The sequence below is a fragment of the Aaosphaeria arxii genome, assembly GCF_010015735.1.
Source record: "Aaosphaeria arxii CBS 175.79 unplaced genomic scaffold BU24scaffold_3, whole genome shotgun sequence".
Lineage (NCBI taxonomy): Eukaryota > Fungi > Ascomycota > Dothideomycetes > Pleosporales > Aaosphaeria > Aaosphaeria arxii.
This window is the reverse complement of record NW_022983476.1, coordinates 555,607-573,834: the sequence shown is the minus strand read 5'-3', so window position 1 is coordinate 573,834 and position 18,228 is coordinate 555,607. Positions and strand designations below refer to the sequence as shown.

Genomic DNA, 18,228 nt, shown 5'->3' with positions numbered 1-18,228 from the left:
CGGGATATGCATTGGGGAGCGAGCGCGGTGTTCTTCAATTACGTACTCAATATCATGCCGTGAGGATTCATTGACATCGAATCGAGTCATGTCAAATTCGAGAAAGCGGGTGTTACGTTACGTTTTCTGTGTTGTTGAATATAGCAGATGCAAACTGAACAGAACGAAATCATAGAAAACCTGGACGTGTGCCTCGATAGAGACCACATGTTGAACTTGGATTCATTAAAGTTTTTATTTTGGTGTCATATGAACACGCGTTCGACCTAATTATGTACAATTCCTCATGCTTTTGAATTGCGTTAAACTATTACAAAACGATTTTTGACGCGACTTTATGCCCATGAAACGCCGATGACAATGCCGCTGAATAACGCGATGATATAACGAGTACCTTCTCCCTTCCACGAAGATGACTAAATCCATTCTGTGAGGGTAGAATGTAGTAACCTTCAGCCATCCTAGCTGATCTCCATGTCTCCAAATAGCCACTGAACAGTACTGTGCCACTTCTCGATTGCACTTGTGACCCTACTCTGCTCCTCTTCCAAGCTGCCTATATCCATGATGACTTCTTTCCGCATTCGCCCTTGCCCAAAGAAGACTCTGCCATAGTCTGTTGCCCAATTCTTTGCGAGGCTAGACCCAAGGCTTTTCGTACTGAAGGACAGTATTTCTCCGTATTGCTCAGTTAGGTCCGTTGAAGGAAGCTCGAAAGAAGGTGCAATGTCGGGGACTTGACCGTGGATGACTTGAGCAACACATATGGTAAGATCCGAAATGTATGACACAAGTCGAGGTGGTTGACGCGTTACACCTGTCCGCCCTGCAACGTAGTCTAGTATAGGCAGAGCAGAAGTCATGATGATTAGGTTCAAGTACAGAGCATGCAGGACGTAAGGCCTTTCCAGCACTTGGTAGTTTGCCGTCAAGTTTTCGGCGCTGCGGATAAAAGCTACCGTTACAGCCCACAAGTTGCCCAGATTGGTCTGGAGGTTATGACCATCCATGACGCGTAGATCGAAAAGCATTGCCTCTAAGATTGGCCCAAGCGACTGCAGTATTGGTTGCGCAACCACAAAAGCCATAGGACTGGAGAAAGCAGATTTTATGTAAGCCGGGAAGATTCCCTGCAGGAGGATGTTGCGGAGTGCACTTCTATCGGTCAAACTGGTGCTCTGATCTGTCAACGTCGTGATCAGCTGACTGGCAAGGTATGGTTGTTGGCTGTCAGAGGCTGCTCGCTCTGTGACGGTTTGGATGAAGGTGAAAAGCTGTTTTGCAATACCAGGTTTCACGAGCTTTGGTGCATATCCTTGCAAACGTCCCACAACGTAGTGTGGATCCGTGGCCGGAAGAGGGAACGACGAGGAATCCTCAAAGAAACGGTTGACCGGGCATATGTCGGACGTGTATTGCTTGAGATACTGCACCACTGTTTGTACGAACTCGACGTAGGAACCTGTAGCAACGGTACCTTGGCGAAGCTGCTCATAATTGTATTTCATAGCATTCATGAATTCGTTAAGCATGCTGGCGTATTTGCTCCTGAGCTGCGCTGCTTGCTCGGTGTGTTCGATCTGGGTCTTATGCAAATTATTCCTCATATTCGCGAGAATACTGGAAATCAGGGAACGGCGCCTGGCTCGCAAAGTTTCCGAAGTAACATCAAATGTTCCGGACGATTCGTCTCGATAAAAGGGCAAATTATCGAGAAGTGGGTGTGAAGAGTCGACTTGAATGATGGCGAGTAAGAGCTTGTACTGAAACCGAAGCAATGAGTCTCGCTCGGCAAGGCATGTGAGTAAAGTGGTGAGCACCTCATCACGGAGCTCATCATAGGCATGAGCGTCGCCTTCAATAAGAGAAGCCAAGAAGTACGGCGTGAACTTGCGCCATTGAACCGTGTGGCGTAGCGACTGCCATTTCCAGACTCCGTATTCAGACCATGATCCTCCCCCAACCTTTATTCGACAGTTTGCGACCAAAATCCAGGTTTGCACACAGTCCATGAGAAAGTTGTCGTCAGGTGCACGTTCAGCACCGAATGCATTTGATAACAAGCTCCAGAGAGGTGTCATGATGAAATCGAAGGATTGTGGTGCCGTATTTTCTTGCTCCATCCCGTCAAGATCGTCCCAGTCAACAGGATCACCGTAGTCTTGGCTTTCATCACTCGTCTGTTGACTATCCTTTTCGACAATCGGTTGCTGTTGTGAGATGGCGTACTCCCTGAATACGGCAAGGGTCTCTCGAATAACGATGGTCAATCGACTATCTTCTAGATGAGTGAGTTCAAGCAGTTTGACTAGGCCAGAGTCTGTAAGAAACGACTTCATAAGGGCTTGTGCCGGATGGGATTTTACTGCTTTGAGCATCCCCGCGATGCAGTCTCGAAGAGTGGCAATGACTTGTTCTTGATTCTTGTTGATTGTGGACCGAACCATGTGAGCAGTGATTTCACTTGTATCTTCCCGTCCACTGTTCTTCAAGTATTCATCTGCTTCCGTTTTGGCTTGTCTGTATTGCTTGAGAGTTTGAGTCATGATTTCCTCATGCCAACTGGCAAAGGGCTGCAACGCTTCGTAGGACTCATCTGTGGAGAGCTGAAAAGACGTCAAGTTTGCCCAAGCGCGAACATTGAGCCTGCAAGCTTCTCGATGGGAAGATTCGTGGTGTACAAGTCCACGAAGCAGGCTCAACCTTGGCCTACATTTGGGCGGTGAGGCCCAATGTAGCGTCGAGAGCAGGTCATGGTGATTTCGAAGAGCTACCAGGCTATCTGCATCCAGCGTCTGTTCTTTAGGGTAACTCCGTCCATGGTTAGGAGTCCAGCGAAAGACAATGCTACGTAACTTCTTCTCGGGATAAACAACGGACAAGCCGTGCAACCCAATTGCCATACATTTCAGAAAAATGTGAAAGGCGTTGTCGTTTGGTTCCACATCTAGGCTGGGATTTTCTGAGAGATGCTCCAGAAATCTAGGAGATCCTTTAGTTTCTTCTCGACGCAGGGATTTCAGACCGTTTTTTGCGAAGAAATCGAAAAGAACATTGAGGGCAGGGTCGCATCGCTTCCAATTCCAAGTCTGGATCAAGAAATGACAGCGGGTCATAGTCGCTCGGACATATTCATTCAAAGAATTCCGATTGTGCCTTGAGCTTTCCGGGTACAATTGGAGAAGACGCTTTAATAGGTCCCGTACAAAACCCCAATTATCATTGGAAAACGATGATCTGCGATTGACAACAAGAATACCCGACGCATCGAATTCAATTATGGGTAGGAAGGTGAAAGCGGCAGCCCACACAGAGTCGAAAGTCTTTACCTGGATGGCATTACTCGACTTTGTACTGAGCTCCAGGCTAAGAAGATCCCAAAATGACGAGTTGGGGATGTTTTGACTTTCCAAAACATGCATACAGACAACAATACTTTCAACAACGATGTCCTGATCTTGGATACCACTCTCGCGTATGCTGTATCTCTTGTTTTGATCCAGAAACTGATGTATGAGGGGAAGTCCTTGGTCGGCCAAATATGCTACTATGAGCGTCGAGATAGATTTAAGGAGGACTGTCAACTCTTCCACAACGGCTGGTTCGACCACTGCATCCTGAGCAATTTTTCTGACCTGAACGACAATGACGGCTAGGTAGGTCAGGGCTCGAATACTTGAAGGAGCCTTCTCAGTCTTCGAGACCGGCGTGATCGTTGAATCATGGACTGAACGAATTTTGAGGAATAACGATTCCGAGTATAGTCTGAGATTGACTGCAAAGCTCCGGCGGTCTACGGGATCTGAGAAGCTCAAGTATGAGGTGAAGAACTTGATCAATGACCTCAAAAAAGAGGAGAGTGCTTGACAGGCTTTGTCCAGAGTCCCCAGTCTCTCGGTGTCTAGCGGCTCAAGATCTGCCAACAGCGTGGAAGCAGAGTCCGTGACTGAAGTGATCTGGGAATAGGTTTCGTCATTCCAATCACCACAATCTACAGTTTGGCCATCATGGTAGATCTGGTAATGCCCAGCAGGCATATCTAGATTTCGATCATTGAAGTGAAGGGCATGATAGAGCTCTTCACTGCCGATGAATGTGGCCGATCCGAAATAAGTGCCTACCGTCAGTGGGGAAACATCGAAGTTAGTGGCATATCGAGTGCCAAATGGACCAAGACCTTGGAGCTCCACTGTACTTATTGGTGCAGACTGTTCACCGTCTTCACCCTGGATGATTTCTAGTAGTGGAGGATCACTCGGCTGTCTGTATTCTCGAGTCTCGATGTCAACCCTTCTCGCTGGAGCTTTGCGTAAGGCTCTTCGCGTCTTTGTCGTCTCTACGTTGCGGGTATTCCCCCCATCCTCTTTGTTAGCCTTGGGGACTGGTCGCACAGCATCATCGTCTGCCAAGAACCGTGCTAGTTGCGGATTCAAGGATGGGTCCGACAAGTTTGGTGCAAAGTACTTGTTGGCCTGTTGTAGCCCTCGCTCAAAAGCTATCTTTCTGCCAGTTCGGCCATATTGCGACTCTGGTCCTTCAAGTTGTGCAGCCCTATATGTAGGTGTCTTCCGACGCGCTGACGGCAAAATCAATCTCCGAGAGTTCGATACCAATCGCACTGTAGGTCGAGATACGGAGATAGGTGGTAGTCCACTGGAATTAGGGGCGGCAGTCTCACCGAGAGCATCCAGTCGATGCCCTGATGCTTCTATCTGATTTTCTTGTGGCGCCCTTTCACGCTGCTCATTCGAAGGAATGATGCTCGAGGCAGGCCCCGCAGGCTTCTGTTGATAGGAGCGACGCTCAAGAAGAGGTTGACGCGTCGACAGACCAGATCCAGATGGTTTCACCGGCGATTTGGGCTTCAGATCCCCTCTTTTCCATCGTCGTAGCATTACATTTGCGTCTTGGGTATCGGCAGACGTGTGTAGTCGGACGTATTTGTTGCGTGGACTCTGTCGGCCTTGATTAGGGCGCTTGCGAGCCGCTCTCAATGCCAGTTTAAGGAATTGTGGAAGATCGTGACTGGATTGACTCGAACGCTGGTCGATGTCTACTATACTCAAATCAGGGGCCTTGCTCTTCCTCCGTGCGGTCTGTTGCTTTTTTCTTGGCAAAGAATTGCGCGTAGTACCAGATACCCTTGGAGCTCTGGGATTATCATCTGCAAATTTTGGCTTCTTCGAATTTTCAAATGCGTCGATAAGTTTTGTTTGATGTTTGCGCTTTCTAGTTGCAACCTTTCTTGAGGACGAGCCGAGAGTGAATAGATGCAAATGATCATTTTCCATGTCTGATAAATTATCATCTGCGTACCGATCATCTAAGGACGCGGCTATTCGCGACGCATTTTGAACATCGCGAGCGATGTGTCCCAAATCATTCCGAGATGGTGTTTCAGCTTCGCTATCCGTATCGTCGAGCACAACAATAGGCTTTTGAGTGCTCCTACTCAGCGCCGAAGCACTATATGCACTCTCATGGCGTTTAGTAATTGTTCGAGCGACACCGCGCTGTGGTTCTGCCTGTTCGCGAGTTGGCGAATCAGATGCAGCAGCGTGGATGTTCGTGTTTCGCTTCTCTTGGGCATGTTTGTCGAATCGCAACCATGACGCAGGAAGAACACCTCTGATTCGTTTCCGATTTTGAAGCACTGTACTGTTGTCTGCTTCCGATGAACTTTCCTCTGAGCTCGAAGAAGAACCATGTTCACTGCTCTGGATTGGGATTGGGATTGGTCCGGGACGAGACGTCGACGGCACAACAATTGGATCTGAGTCGGAGTCGGAGTCGGAGTCTACAATAGGTTGTAGATCAAGAGGAAATTCACTTCCTCTTCCGGACGATGTTGAGGGCGTTTGCAAACCAGGTAAAACTGTCGCCATACTAGGTCCTGCATTTCTTCGTATTGAATGCGGCAAGCCATCCAACATTGGGCTACTTGAATATGGGGGCGATTGCGGCACATCCCATATATCGTTCACCCTAGCGGCTAAAGTGCCACGAGGGCGAACTTTCGAAGTTTGTACCGATACACGTGCCTTCGAGGTATGCAATGGTGTATTGGAAGAGTCAATGGTACGTTTCCTCGATGATGACCCAACGAGATATGAAGATTTAGAGGTTATCAGATCTTCTCCTCCAGGATTTCCGTTCCTGGATTTTGGGGAGTTGTTCGGAGACTCTTCGATACTTGAACTCCGACGACGCCGTCGAGTGATAGGAGAAATTGAACGGTTCGCCGGACTACTTTGGCCAGGGTCGAACTCTTGTTCCTGAGACTCAGCTTCCGTCTGAGCTGATCTACGCGGTGGTGACTTCGGCCTCCCTATAGGCCTCAACCCCATGCCCTGCCACTCTCTTCTGTGTTTTTCTCCGTCGATCAAGTATGGATGGAGCTGGATAGGCTTCCGCGGCCGAAATGAGCGTGCAATCATATACGCATCCGTATCTTGTGGGGTAATTTCAGGTTGTGGGATGACCACCCGAACTCCAACCTGGCGCTTTGGAGATGCGAAAACGACATCGAGCTCGCTGTCAGATGGTGGTTCGGAAAGTGGGTCGCTATCAGACGAATTGGACAATAGCTCGAGGCCAAATGGGTTCGATATGGCAGGCGGGCTATGAATCTGAGAGGCAGATAGCGTCTTGACAATCCGAGGAGGTTTTGACTGCGGAGATGGCTGGAGTGGATCGGGACTTTCGGTTCGACTGCGCTCTTGAACATCAACTGCGACCCCAGATTGTGTAGGTGATATTGGAGGCTCTGCAGCTGACTTGTCAGCACATGAAGCGGCCTTTTCTGGTAGCGTTTCAGCTTTTTCATCGTAGTCATCATTCTGGTCTTTCTCCGAATTGTTCGATTGTGCGTATACTGGAGTCGGTTGAGTGGGCGTCACGTCCAAGACGCGTTCCGGCTTTGTAGTTTGGCTGGGATATGAAGCACTGGCGAGTGTATTTTCAAGATCCACTTCATCCTCATCTGAATCCTGGACGTAACCTTTGACCTTCCATTGGGACATTGGGCCTGGACATGTCGCAGTATGTGTGTCGGCCAGTGGGGTTTACATTTACTTCGTTACCTGCGCGTTCAGGCGCTAGAGCTTGACGCGTAGGTCACGTGGTTTAAGTCCCCCGGTCAATTTTCGGCAGATTAGCATCATTTCATCACCATCCAATTCCATCTCGCAGGAGCCGCTTGCGAAAGACAAAAATGGCAGGCAGAATTCTTCCTGTTGCGCTCGCTGTGATATGCGGTGTATCAATAGGTGATTCCGCTACACCCTGTCACCATCAATTGGTCTTCTAATGAGAAATAGGCGTGGCCACTTTTGATGGCGAACTAAAGCAGCAACAGAGGAAAAGACTCGAAGAAGAGTACAAACGGTACAGCGGCTTTTAATACTTTTGCCAGCTGTTCGCTAATTATGATTTAGGGATCTAGCGGCCTTGAAAGGGGATTCCGCATCAAAAGGTACTGATGGTTCTACCTCACAACCAGATCAGAAATCTTCTCAAGCTCCCGTCATCCCTGAAAACAGTCAAGGGAAAAGTCGTGATCTACTCGGCCTGTGGGCATGGAAAACAAAGGGAACTAGTGAGGCCCATGTAGAGAGTTCGCATGCACCAAACTCAACAGATGATACAACCCGACGTTGAAAATGTTTGTTTGCTTCAATCTCTATTTACCCAAACTCGCACCAACTTCTTCCCAACGCCCTTTTCGCAGGGGATCAAGCCTTTGGAGATTTTCCAGCCAGTTACGCATATCTGATGTTGTGAACAAATCCGTTCCTGCGTCAATCACTAGAAAACATTGGGCGACATGCAGTAATGACTCATATATCCATTTGCAGTCTGCTTCATCCTCCAATATCTCTTGTATGTACTCCATCTCATGCGCGTAATATTTCGTTCGATCTTCTGTGGTCAGATTGGGGACAATCTTGCTCTGTTCTGGACAATCTGGTGCCAAAGTACTCATCAGATATTGGTGGTAATACCAAATGGATTGGTCGAAAGGATCTGTATTGATAGCTGTACATATTAATTCCAGCTCGTTGTCAAACAGCTGGCGCCGAGCGTTATGATCCGCTTTACGCTCGTCCAATAGACGAGGAATAAGCCGACTCCTGTTGTGCCAAGCGGAGAAATTGGACAGGTTTATCTTGATCATCTTCGTGGTGTACTCGAATTCCAACTCAATCATGGACTTAGGCGCTTCTGCATCGGCGATTGAGCCAGATTGTATTCGGTCAAGCTGCGCGACAACAAATCGCCGGTAGCTCCATGCATGAAAATTGCGACTATCGGCATGAAGCATCTTGTTGACTAATTGCAACTCTCCTGACCATAATCTCCGCGTTGTATCGGCTTCGAGCGTAGACTCTCCCTTCTGCAGTATCCAATCCCTGTGGTTCCATATCCAATAGCATTTGGGAAATTTGCGGAGGAGCGAAAAGGTAAGCTGAAGATCATTCTCTATCAGTTCTTCTGGGGAAGCTCTGTCGCCACGATCAACTGGGTCTAATGCGAGGAGCGTAATGAGGACGCGACGTCGGTGGTTCCATATCGTATAATACTCCGGGTTCTCGTTGAGGAGCTTGGTAATGAGACTCAATACCTCTATGGTATACTGCCTCTCTACAATCTGCGACACATCCGCGGTAAGTATACGTTCCTTGAGGTAGCATGTATGTGCTCACCTTTGCATTGACCTGATTGACAAGATCCTTGTAAGTATCGATTTGTTGTAGCTCCTTCTGACGTGCCTCCTCCGAACGCACAGTTGTCGCGGCTGCTCGCGACACTCCATGCTAATGGCAGGTTAGTTGAGGAAGCAACAAGGCGTTAATGACAGTAGCTGGAAGACTTACGCTGGCCATACCGAGAAACACAGGCACCTGGGTATCAAAAGCCCTAGCCTACTCGTAGCTCTGCTTCACAACTGCCTTAGTTGGTGTTTGTCTCATAAGCGGCGAAACGCTTCCTCCGTTCGTTATCGATAAGGTTCATACAAGTAGGTGGGGTGGGGCACCTTCTTCACCCCCACTTGTCAGTAAACAGTTGACACCGGTACATCCTCTCCCTACCTTACTCGTCGTACCTTACGTTGCTATCCCTCTTGAATCTGCGAACTCCCTTTATCCAAGCAGCTCGCCATACCGAGTGCATACTAACACGGCAGTAATATTGACGGTAATTGACTTACTGCACTAGCTCATTCTTATCCTCATCAACCGCGATTCGTGTCTTGTGCAACTGACCTTCGCTCGTTTCGACTATGGCCCAAGAATCAGATCGGCAGCACAACCATTAGTCTTCATACAAATTCCATAGACTGAAATGGCAGATATGGATGATATCGAGGAAAGCAGTCTCAGGGCCGGACTCGTCACTCCTCCGCCATTATCTCCAACAAAAAGCGACAGCACATGCAACTGGTCTGCTCCTTCAACCCCTTGGGGATCACCCCGGAAAGCGAAAAGTTGCTTTTCTTTCCGAGATACAACCTATGACCTTGACCTACCACTTTCACCAAGTTCTCCTACTAGGTTTTCTGGAGATGCTTCCTATCCCCTTTCATCTCCAAATGGACGTAAAGCTGAGATAGGATGGGAATTGTTTGCGTTCAAAAGTACCTCCTTGGAACAGCCACAGGCAGGCTCCAAATCGATACCGCAAGCCGCTTCAATTTATTCTACACGTTCAAGTAGCCCTCCCGATCTCTCTAAGCTTGATCATAGCAATCGTGATCCAACCGCGTCTCCGCTTCGATCCTCGGCCATAGAGCATAGCGAACATCACTTTCGTTCAACAATACTCCAGACTGATGGGAGGATTCCAATTGACAGCCAAGATGATTCTTGCGGCCCTTCTGGGTCGACTACACCTGTTGCTAATGAACTGTCGAGTACATTCGAAGCTTCGGATCCTGAAGTATCGATGTATGACGACATCGAGAAAGGCAACCCCTTCCAATTATCACGCATCCCGATCCGTAGTTCTAGCTCACCTCTTAGGTCCACCCAATGGGCTGCCAGAGGTGGCCTGTTGTCTCCGACACGTAGTCAAAGTCAAACGCCAGATCGTTTCGTTTCGTCTCGGCGACCTCCCTATGTCACTAGACAAAGTTTTGAGTTGAACAAACCCTCTAGTCGACTCGCCGAAGAAGAGAGTCTGCTATCTGGGAGGCCACGTGGCTCAGATCCCTTCAGTCGCCGTCTCCGAAGAAGTGGTAGAATGAATGCCGAGCTGAGAAGCTTGCAACAGGCACACTCTGCACTTACCAGTCGGGCAAGCATTATTCACAGTCTTCCAAACGTACCTCTTCGCAGGAACAGCTCAATTCTCGGTACTCGTCAGGTTAGCGCTGGTTCAGTGTGGAATGTGGGTGGCTCCTCCGTGGTCACTGATACAGTTGCGGGTGTCTATGCTGGGAGGGCTGGATACCTTGGAGCTGGCACGAATGCGCCATTATATACCTCCTCCTTCCTCAATAGCTCTGATCCTGATGCTGAACTTGAAGCGTACGAGGGCCGTATTGCACTCGCATTAGACGTAGACATGGCGGCCCGAATCCTAGGTCACAGTACAACAGCAGACGATACTGGAGGAACAAACTCACCGAAGTCCGGGGTTGTACAGCAAGGTAGCACCAAGCATGTCTGGAAAGACAATGAATGGGCCCAGGAGGGACATATTCCTCGTTTGTTTCATATAACTAGGTACATACAAGCATACTCGCTAACAGGAATGATGTAGGCCTCCGGCGCAATTCGTCGACTAAGATGAGGGCAGTGCCTGTTTTACCTTTCAGATATGTCTTGATCATTGAAGGTTCAACTTAAAACTGATCCAAACCACAGTTCTGGACGCGCCTCAGCTGCGCGATGATTACTATTGTTCCCTTCTCGCCTACTCCCATTCAGCACGATGCTTAGCTGTTGGACTAGGTAACTTTATTCACATTTGGTCAGAGCGTAAGGGAGTGGATACGCCAGAATCTCTCAATAGCGTGGCACGTTCGGACGCACAGCATGTCACCTCACTCGCTTTTTCCTCCGTACAAGGTGCACAGGCAATTCTAGCAGTCGGTCGAGCAGATGGCCGGTTATCCCTTTGGAGTCCTTTTGATACCGAAGTTCGGTTTCATGCTGAGCAGCCGAAACCAATCTCCTGTGTCTCCTTTCGGCCTACCATTGTCAGACGACCTTCTCGAAGGGACATGGAAATGTTAGTTCCCACGGAGGAACTTCTCGTCGGAGATGAAGCCGGACACATATACTTCTATTCAGTGGAATGGCCAAATGAGACAGAAAGTGCCCTATTTGGTTGGAATGGTACACTTGTACTCCTGGCTCGCATGAGCTTCCATACCCAGCAGATCTGTGGCTTATCTTGGTCTTCGGACGGCGAATTCTTTGCCAGCGGGGGCAATGACAATGCCTGCTATCTTTTTGAAACAAAGAAGATACTTCACAATCGCTCAGACCTATCAGCAGGTAATCTCGATCCCCGTTATGGGTCCAACGGTGAAAGGATCCTAACGGTGTCCTTATCGGGCTCTGATATCATCAATGATACTGGTCGCGAGAAACACAGATGGGAACTCAATGCTGCCGTCAAGGCTATCGCATTCTGCCCTTGGCAGCGTGGTCTTCTAGCCGTTAGGGGTGGTTCGAATGATCGGTGCATACATTTTTACCACACTTTTTCTGGCGCATGTCTAGCAACTATCGACTGTGCAGCACAAGTTACAAGTTTGATTTGGAGCAAAAACCGCAAGGAGATTGCGGCAACATTTGGTTTCGCCCAGCCAGAACATCCATTTCGCGTCGCTGTCTTCGCGTGGCCATCTTGCGAGCAGGTGGTGGCGATTCCATGGTACGATGAGAATCGCGCATTGTTTGCGATTCCCTACCCCGGTGGCCCTATCCACAACCGAGAACTTAAAGAGGACAGCACTTGGCAAGATCAAAGGTTGGAAGAGGGGTGTATAGTGGTAGCTGCAAGTGACGCGGCCATTCGGTTTCATGAGATTTGGACGGAGAACAAAAAGGGCTTGGGAATCAGCGCAGGGTCGCTTGGAAACAGTGAGATCCTCGAGAACTTCCACGGGATTGAGCGGATCTGCGACCAGATCATCCGCTGAAGTTTGAGTGATCATGCGCTGGGTAGGTATCGATTGACCCATTGAGCTTCAATTGAGTTTCCTACTATGATCAACATTACGTGCAAGTATGTACATACACCACCTCAGATCCAGTCGCCAACCATGTGATACCCATTATTAACATTTATCTCGGAACCTGACAGTCATAAAAATAGGTATCGCTGGTTTGAGATTAACATATTTTGCAATGTGTCTGTTGAGGACTTTTGTCGTCTTTTGTAGCAATGAATTGTTCGACCGATTTCCCTCTAGTAACGCTTTGAGTGACTTCACCCCATCAAAATCCAATGGAATCGAATGTTGCATGTGAACTATATGTCATTTACGCAAGTTACTCCGATGCTCTTGACAAATATACAACTACTTCAACTTATTGAAATTGATTTTTTTCGTGTCTTTAGCAGCACATGCTTTCTCAGGAAAGCATCATGATGGATGAAAGTGGTGTAATGATAAGGTTCGCATTGGCATGCATATATGTCTATATAAGTCGGTATATGTACGTGGTCTATGAGCAAACACACAGATCTATGTACCCCCAGCCAATGCAGCAGTAAGTAATAAACGCCTTTGAATGCATGCGAACAAGAGAGCTTGCGATAAAGTAGAGCAACAATCGCATGGGTGCGAAAAGCTGACCTCCCAAAAACAGCGAATTCAGGCGCAAACGGAAAAGAAAGAGAAACATCAGAAATGTGTACCAATGGGTTATGTTGAGGGTCTTTTAATCGGTACTGGAGAATTGTCGATACAGCTTCTTGTGCTGCTCGAGGAAGAGGAATGTGAGGACTGTGTGGGGACCCACGCGGATGAAGCTAGGTACCCAGCCCTTGAACATCCAGCGGAGCCCCTCAGCGCGTGTAGTGTCCTTGATGAGGCTGACGATCGATTTCTTATCGTTCGAGCTCATAACGCGGGTTTTGATCACGTCGACAGGGGAACAGATAGTCGTAGCGACGAAACCGGCAAGGAAGGATGCCGTGAAATGTGTAAACAGATTGTCCTTGAGACTTGTGTATTCCAACAAAGTGCTCTTGAACCCGTCGTACGTTGCCAACTGTCCGACAGTCATGAGGACTGCTCGAGACGAGTTCGGCCACACGCCTTTCCACAGCGAGGTTACGCCCTCCTCCCGCGCCATACGGATGAGTCCGTCGAGGGCATGTTTATAGTTCCGGCGCTGCTCGCGAGGGAGCGCAGCGTCGTGTTGCATGCGCACGTTGAGGATGTCACCTGGGTTTCCTGCCACCCCGCCCAGGAATCCGGACGCGGAGGCTATGCCAACGAGTGTGAGGAAGGACGGCTTCTTCGTGGGTGTGGTAAACTTCTCCTTGAGTTCCTCGTAGACGCCGAAGCGCGTCATGCTGTAGGTCAATTGGCGGAGTTGGGCGGCGGAGAGCTGCGGATGCGATAAGTACTTTTTGATATGCCAATAATGCGCCTAAGCAACTTACACCGCGGTATAATCCACGAACACCATCGTCCTTAGCGACATGGACGAACATCTGAAGCATGTTCCTTCGGGGGCCATCGTGTGCTTGTGTTTGTAATCGGACCTATATGCATGAGTCTTGCTGGGTTTGCTGTGGGCGGTCTAGTGAAAATACCTTGACTTCGAATAGTTAGCAAGAGAGAAAGCTCAATTGTGGGAATAAAACATACTGAGATCTAGAGGATGAGTGAATAGTGCCGCACAACAGCTTGCGCTTCCACCAAACCAGAAGGGATAATGTATAGGTGCCTTCTTCACATCCTGATCTTTCTTGACCTCGGCAGCGCTCATCTTTTTCTCGAGAGCCGGCATCTTGCGTTTCCTTGTCCTCGTAAAATCTGCAGACTTTGCATGATATGTCGAGGAGAAGACCGCGACCGAGATACAAGTATAGGACTGTGGGGTCCGGTGGAGGAGAAGGGCAACTTTATGGGCTGAAAGAGTGGGCGATTCGGAGGTAGATTTGAGTGCGACGACGGGACGTCATTGGGAAAATTGGAGCTTGCGGGTGTCGGCTGTCGGTAGCTTTTCGATGGCTTGGCACTCGCGTGGGTAGGCGCGTTTGTCACTCGCGGGAGAGGGACATGGCATAGACCGCATCCCATCCCAACTTGAACATTCATACATCAATTGGGAGCGACAATGCGAATACCAGTGTCCTTAACATCGTGCTGTCGACTCAATGGAGGAGCGAGGATAAGAGCATCGAGACAGGCTCAATCTACATGGCTGCGACCTCTTTTATCGACTCCGGTTCGATTTTCTTCAGGTAAGAAGCTTCCGATCACATGATCGCCCTGTTCACTTCATTATCCATCTACATGGCCTAAAGAGGGTCATGTTCTCCTGAGTGGAGGATTATATCAAACTCACCTTGAGCTCCTCGGAATGAATGGAATTGGGTAACATACTTCTGTTCTTGCATGCCCTGAGTTTCCAATGTCTCCTGTATAAGTTTATCTGTTCACACTTTCGTTAAATCCAGGAATAATTCTAAAGAGATGATAGGAGCATCGTCGACAAATGAAATTAAGATAGAAGGAAAGACCTATAAGACAGACGAATGGATGAACACACCTTCAACAATACTGGCCGCCATATCTCGTCGCTTGCACCTTCAACCCGACCATCCTATAGCCCTGACACGCAAACTCATCGAGTCACGCTTTCCAGAGTTCAAGACACACAATGAACTTTTCCCCGTCGTTTCAGTCAAACAGAACTTCGACTCATTAGGGTTTCCTGCAGACCACGTTGGTCGCAGCCGGACCGACACATACTATCTAAACAAGGAGACTGTCCTCCGGACGCACACATCAGCTCACCAAGCGGATACGTTTCGCGCCAAAGAAAGTGCCGGCTATCTAATAAGTGCAGACGTGTACCGAAGGGATGCAATAGACCGCAGCCACTACCCCGTCTTCCATCAGATGGAGGGCGCGCGCACATGGGACCAAGATGCAGGTGCAGAAGCGGGGAAGCCGCTCGAACAAGTAATTTGGGACGATGTAGCCAAGATCCCTAAACACGACATCGACGTTGAAGACCCCAACCCCGTCCACCACCCCGAACGCAACCCTCTGCAACCAGGGCATTCACCTGCCGAAGTGGAGGCAATGGCCGCCCATCTCAAACGCTCGCTCGAAGACGTAGTGGTGGCCATCTTCGACGCTGCACGCAAGGCTACTGATCCCTCCTCCTCGACACCCCCTGAGCCTTTGAAGATGCGATGGGTGGAGGCCTACTTCCCCTTTACGTCGCCATCCTGGGAGCTCGAGGTATTCTGGCAAGGCGACTGGCTGGAAGTCCTAGGCTGCGGCATCGTCCAGCAGTCCATCCTCACCAACGCAGACGTAACTACCCGAAAGGGGTGGGCCTTTGGCATCGGCCTCGAGCGCATCGCCATGCTGCTCTACTCCATCCCCGACATTCGCCTATTCTGGTCGACCGACTCGCGCTTCCTCTCCCAATTCAGCTCGACGACGCCCATGCAACGCTTCGTCCCCTTCTCCAAGTACCCTGCCTGCATCAAGGACGTCAGTTTCTGGCTACGTAGTTCGTCCAGCGCCGCCGGTGGCAACTCGTCTCCCCTATCTCCCACTGGTGGGTTCCACGAGAACGATGTGATGGAGATCGCCAGAGAGATCTGCGGCGACGTTGTCGAGGACGTCAGGCTGGTGGATGAATTCACGCATCCCAAGACGGGTAGGAAGAGTCTCTGCTATCGAACCAATTACCGGAGTCTGGAGAGGACCTTGACGAACGAGGAGACCAACGAGTTGCATGAGAAGTTCCGCCAGCAATTGGTCTCGAAGTTAGGCGTCGAGTTGCGGTAAAGGGCATGTTACCGTTTGGGTAATGCAAGCCGCCGCAAAGGGAAAAAGAGGGATGGAAAGGGAAGGAACATAGTGGACGGATGTGCCCGCGAGACAACCCGGATGTGTTTGTCTTCTGCAGAGTGAGGGGAAAAACGATATGGGTGTCAAACCATCATCCTTCACCTTCAAGCTATTGAATCTGGTCGCCTTGTCCGAGTTTGTATCATAGGTGTACACATGTAAGATTATAGACGGCTAAAAATACATACCACTACTTGCATACTACATCGTATCCTCCAACCCGCATTTCCTCAACCCACAACCGGGAAAACTGAAGATGAGAACATCAGATCATACTCCATCCATCCCTCACTTGACCAGCTACCCCGTCCCTCCCTTCACCCAGCCAGCATCATATACCATCTCGCATTGCCAGCTCAGAACCCTTCGTGCATACGACGAACGACAAATGCTCCCTGGCTATCTTATCGCCCACATGGTGCTTGTGCATCTTGCATCCTGTAACTAACTTATTGACGCATACAACCGGCCACATATACCCCCTTGTGATAAGAACAGCCCACAGTCTGATATGAACATCATTGCGGGGAAAGCCTGAAAGAGGAAAAGGGAGGGTGTGGAATCCTTGCCTGCAGCGATACCTCGTCTCCGAAATCCGAGACTCTGGGAATTTTTGGGCAAGCATGGTGCATGGTGTGTGCAGTGAATTCCCTTGACCCCGTTATGTCTCGAGGTTGGCTGGCTGGCTGGCCGGCCGCGAAAGGGGTTCCTATTTTGCCGTTGCATGAGGGCTGCATGGTGAGGTGGTGCGTACGGCAAATGCGACTTTTGGGGTGCAAGGGAGATGGGCGCAAGAAAGAGGGGAAAGGGAAAAAGTGGTCAGAGGATGTTGTGGGTGTATGCTGTCTGGCGGGCTTGGGTTGGATTGAATATGGGTTATGTTGGTCTCGGTCCTGAAAGCGCTCGTACCGCGAGGCGCTTTGTAAAAGCGTTCGACGGCCGTTTGTCACTCTGTCCAGCAGACTTCCAGATCTTGAATACCTCATCGAGAATAGAATCGAGCATCTCAAAGGATAACGCAATCATCCTTGTATTCTTATGGGCGCACAGAGCACGCAGACCGCGCGCGAGCGCAAGCAAGCAAGCAAACAAGCAACATAGATCTCGCTCGATGCTGTTTGTACGACAATCGCTAAATATTCTCCGGGCCATCGAGGTCCGCGTTGTGAGTTACACAAGGCAACGTGAGCTCGGAAGTCCAAGGATCCGGTCAGATCAGATATTGCTGGACCGACCAGGATCACGGACGGTTGTTCTTCGACGTCCACGTCAGAGTTTGACCGTTTGCAGACTGCGAAATAGAGACGGCGCAAGCAGGCTTGTCGATCATAAGTGTAGCACTTAAGAATTGCTTGACCCGGCACCGGGTTAAAGGGCGAAGAAAAGAGAATCTTGGTATGTCTGGTGAACTCTCGAGTGCGGAGTGTGGAGTGTGGAGAAGTGGTTCAGTCGCTGTACAAGATTAGCCGAATTTCTGGTAGTTATTTCATGGCTATTATTGAATCTCGAGAACTTCCTTTTACCATCATTTGGTGACTTGAGAGGCCTTGCTGATGGGCTTATCGATAATAACCGTATGTATGGGTTCTCCCAGGAAAGACCCTGATGCGCATTGCATATCCCCGCAAGCTGTGATATTGATCCATATACCGAGTGGTATATGGGGGTATATGAGGCGTGGTTAAGAAAACGTTTGGGTCTGTGGCGACGAATCAGTATCTCGAGAACATGGGTTTAGAAAGGAACACCACTCAACGCCAGACGCATACGATACATAGAGGAGATGCATGCGCCGGCGAAGGAGATGCTCATTGCGGAATTGACAACTCGGCTAAGGACGACCTTGTCGGGCATACAAGTAATTGCAATGGAGATGCGCACTGTGTTATTAGACGCGTCATAGAGCAATGTCTGCAAGATTCAGGGTCCATTCGACCTCCTCAACGGTGCTCTAGATCTCTAGAGTTCGCTAGTCATCACGTTGAGGACTGAGTCAGGCGCAGACACTGAAGTGGGTAGAAAGAGCAGTGTCGTCTCGGATCCCAAGTCTTCCGATGCAGGGCATGCTAAGGGAGACGTTACGTGCATGAAAGGAGATCTGGTAATGGCAAATTAATACGAAAGGAAATAAACAGAGAGATTGTTTTAGAGTTTTTGGAAGA

General features: G+C 49.3%; 8 protein-coding genes across 8 annotated transcripts; 5 read left to right on the top strand and 3 right to left on the bottom strand.

Moving 5' to 3' along the window:
- Positions 1–283: 283 nt before the first annotated feature.
- BU24DRAFT_440161 (uncharacterized protein) lies at positions 284–7,049 on the bottom strand. The gene is made up of 6 exons (XM_033530354.1): positions 6,778–7,049; positions 3,129–6,621; positions 3,026–3,089; positions 2,640–2,992; positions 973–2,606; positions 284–942 (listed from the first exon to the last, which is right to left on the bottom strand). Exons 1-6 carry the CDS (start codon positions 7,020–7,022, stop codon positions 462–464), a joined length of 6,270 nt encoding a protein of 2,089 aa, XP_033385371.1. The 5' UTR covers positions 7,023–7,049; the 3' UTR covers positions 284–461.
- A 164-nt stretch (positions 7,050–7,213) lies between these two features.
- On the top strand, positions 7,214–7,659 carry BU24DRAFT_460130 (uncharacterized protein; the record flags this gene model as incomplete). Its single annotated transcript, XM_033531792.1, has 3 exons — positions 7,214–7,268; positions 7,320–7,386; positions 7,437–7,659. 3 exons carry the CDS (start codon positions 7,214–7,216, stop codon positions 7,657–7,659), a joined length of 345 nt encoding a protein of 114 aa, XP_033385370.1.
- BU24DRAFT_387949 (geranylgeranyl transferas-like protein type II alpha subunit) lies at positions 7,522–8,966 on the bottom strand. Its single transcript, XM_033524991.1, has 3 exons — positions 8,877–8,966; positions 8,706–8,816; positions 7,522–8,650 (listed from the first exon to the last, which is right to left on the bottom strand). Exons 1-3 carry the CDS (start codon positions 8,883–8,885, stop codon positions 7,682–7,684), a joined length of 1,089 nt encoding a protein of 362 aa, XP_033385369.1. The 5' UTR covers positions 8,886–8,966; the 3' UTR covers positions 7,522–7,681.
- Positions 8,967–9,060: 94 nt separating this feature from the next.
- Positions 9,061–10,996, top strand: BU24DRAFT_142262 (uncharacterized protein). The gene has a single exon (XM_033521146.1). It carries the CDS (start codon positions 9,346–9,348, stop codon positions 10,762–10,764), a length of 1,419 nt encoding a protein of 472 aa, XP_033385368.1. The 5' UTR covers positions 9,061–9,345; the 3' UTR covers positions 10,765–10,996.
- On the top strand, positions 10,832–12,308 carry BU24DRAFT_420054 (WD40 repeat-like protein). Its single transcript, XM_033527382.1, has one exon. The coding sequence runs from the start codon at positions 11,228–11,230 to the stop codon at positions 12,152–12,154; it is 927 nt and encodes a 308-aa protein (XP_033385367.1). The 5' UTR covers positions 10,832–11,227; the 3' UTR covers positions 12,155–12,308.
- Positions 12,309–12,621: 313 nt separating this feature from the next.
- On the bottom strand, positions 12,622–14,149 carry BU24DRAFT_448794 (mitochondrial carrier). The gene is made up of 4 exons (XM_033530913.1): positions 13,838–14,149; positions 13,783–13,787; positions 13,630–13,731; positions 12,622–13,574 (listed from the first exon to the last, which is right to left on the bottom strand). Exons 1-4 carry the CDS (start codon positions 13,977–13,979, stop codon positions 12,900–12,902), a joined length of 924 nt encoding a protein of 307 aa, XP_033385366.1. The 5' UTR covers positions 13,980–14,149; the 3' UTR covers positions 12,622–12,899.
- A 112-nt stretch (positions 14,150–14,261) lies between these two features.
- On the top strand, positions 14,262–16,250 carry BU24DRAFT_420053 (phenylalanyl-tRNA synthetase). The gene has a single exon (XM_033527381.1). The coding sequence runs from the start codon at positions 14,669–14,671 to the stop codon at positions 16,001–16,003; it is 1,335 nt and encodes a 444-aa protein (XP_033385365.1). The 5' UTR covers positions 14,262–14,668; the 3' UTR covers positions 16,004–16,250.
- Positions 16,251–16,682: 432 nt separating this feature from the next.
- On the top strand, positions 16,683–17,518 carry BU24DRAFT_142222 (uncharacterized protein). The gene has a single exon (XM_033521145.1). The coding sequence runs from the start codon at positions 16,851–16,853 to the stop codon at positions 17,409–17,411; it is 561 nt and encodes a 186-aa protein (XP_033385364.1). The 5' UTR covers positions 16,683–16,850; the 3' UTR covers positions 17,412–17,518.
- Positions 17,519–18,228: the final 710 nt, after the last annotated feature.

Bases quoted from the DNA above. Each gene is read 5' to 3' on its own strand.
- BU24DRAFT_420053 (XM_033527381.1), top strand. From the start codon at position 14,669: ATGATAGGAGCATCGTCGACAAATGAAATTAAGATAGAAGGAAAGACC.
- BU24DRAFT_142262 (XM_033521146.1), top strand. From the start codon at position 9,346: ATGGCAGATATGGATGATATCGAGGAAAGCAGTCTCAGGGCCGGACTC.
- BU24DRAFT_448794 (XM_033530913.1), bottom strand. From the start codon at position 13,979: ATGCCGGCTCTCGAGAAAAAGATGAGCGCTGCCGAGGTCAAGAAAGAT. The intron at 13,575-13,629 runs GTAAGTTGCTTA...TCGCATCCGCAG, and splicing joins TTCGTGGATTATACCGCGGT to CTCTCCGCCGCCCAACTCCG.
- BU24DRAFT_387949 (XM_033524991.1), bottom strand. The intron at 8,651-8,705 runs GTGAGCACATAC...GATGTGTCGCAG, and splicing joins TCAATCAGGTCAATGCAAAG to ATTGTAGAGAGGCAGTATAC.
- BU24DRAFT_440161 (XM_033530354.1), bottom strand. From the start codon at position 7,022: ATGTCCCAATGGAAGGTCAAAGGTTACGTCCAGGATTCAGATGAGGAT. The intron at 6,622-6,777 runs GTCAGCTGCAGA...TCAGATTCATAG, and splicing joins GCCGCTTCATGTGCTGACAA to CCCGCCTGCCATATCGAACC. The intron at 3,090-3,128 runs GTCCGAGCGACT...TTCTTGATCCAG, and splicing joins GGAATTCTTTGAATGAATAT to ACTTGGAATTGGAAGCGATG.
- BU24DRAFT_420054 (XM_033527382.1), top strand. From the start codon at position 11,228: ATGGAAATGTTAGTTCCCACGGAGGAACTTCTCGTCGGAGATGAAGCC.
- BU24DRAFT_142222 (XM_033521145.1), top strand. From the start codon at position 16,851: ATGGGCGCAAGAAAGAGGGGAAAGGGAAAAAGTGGTCAGAGGATGTTG.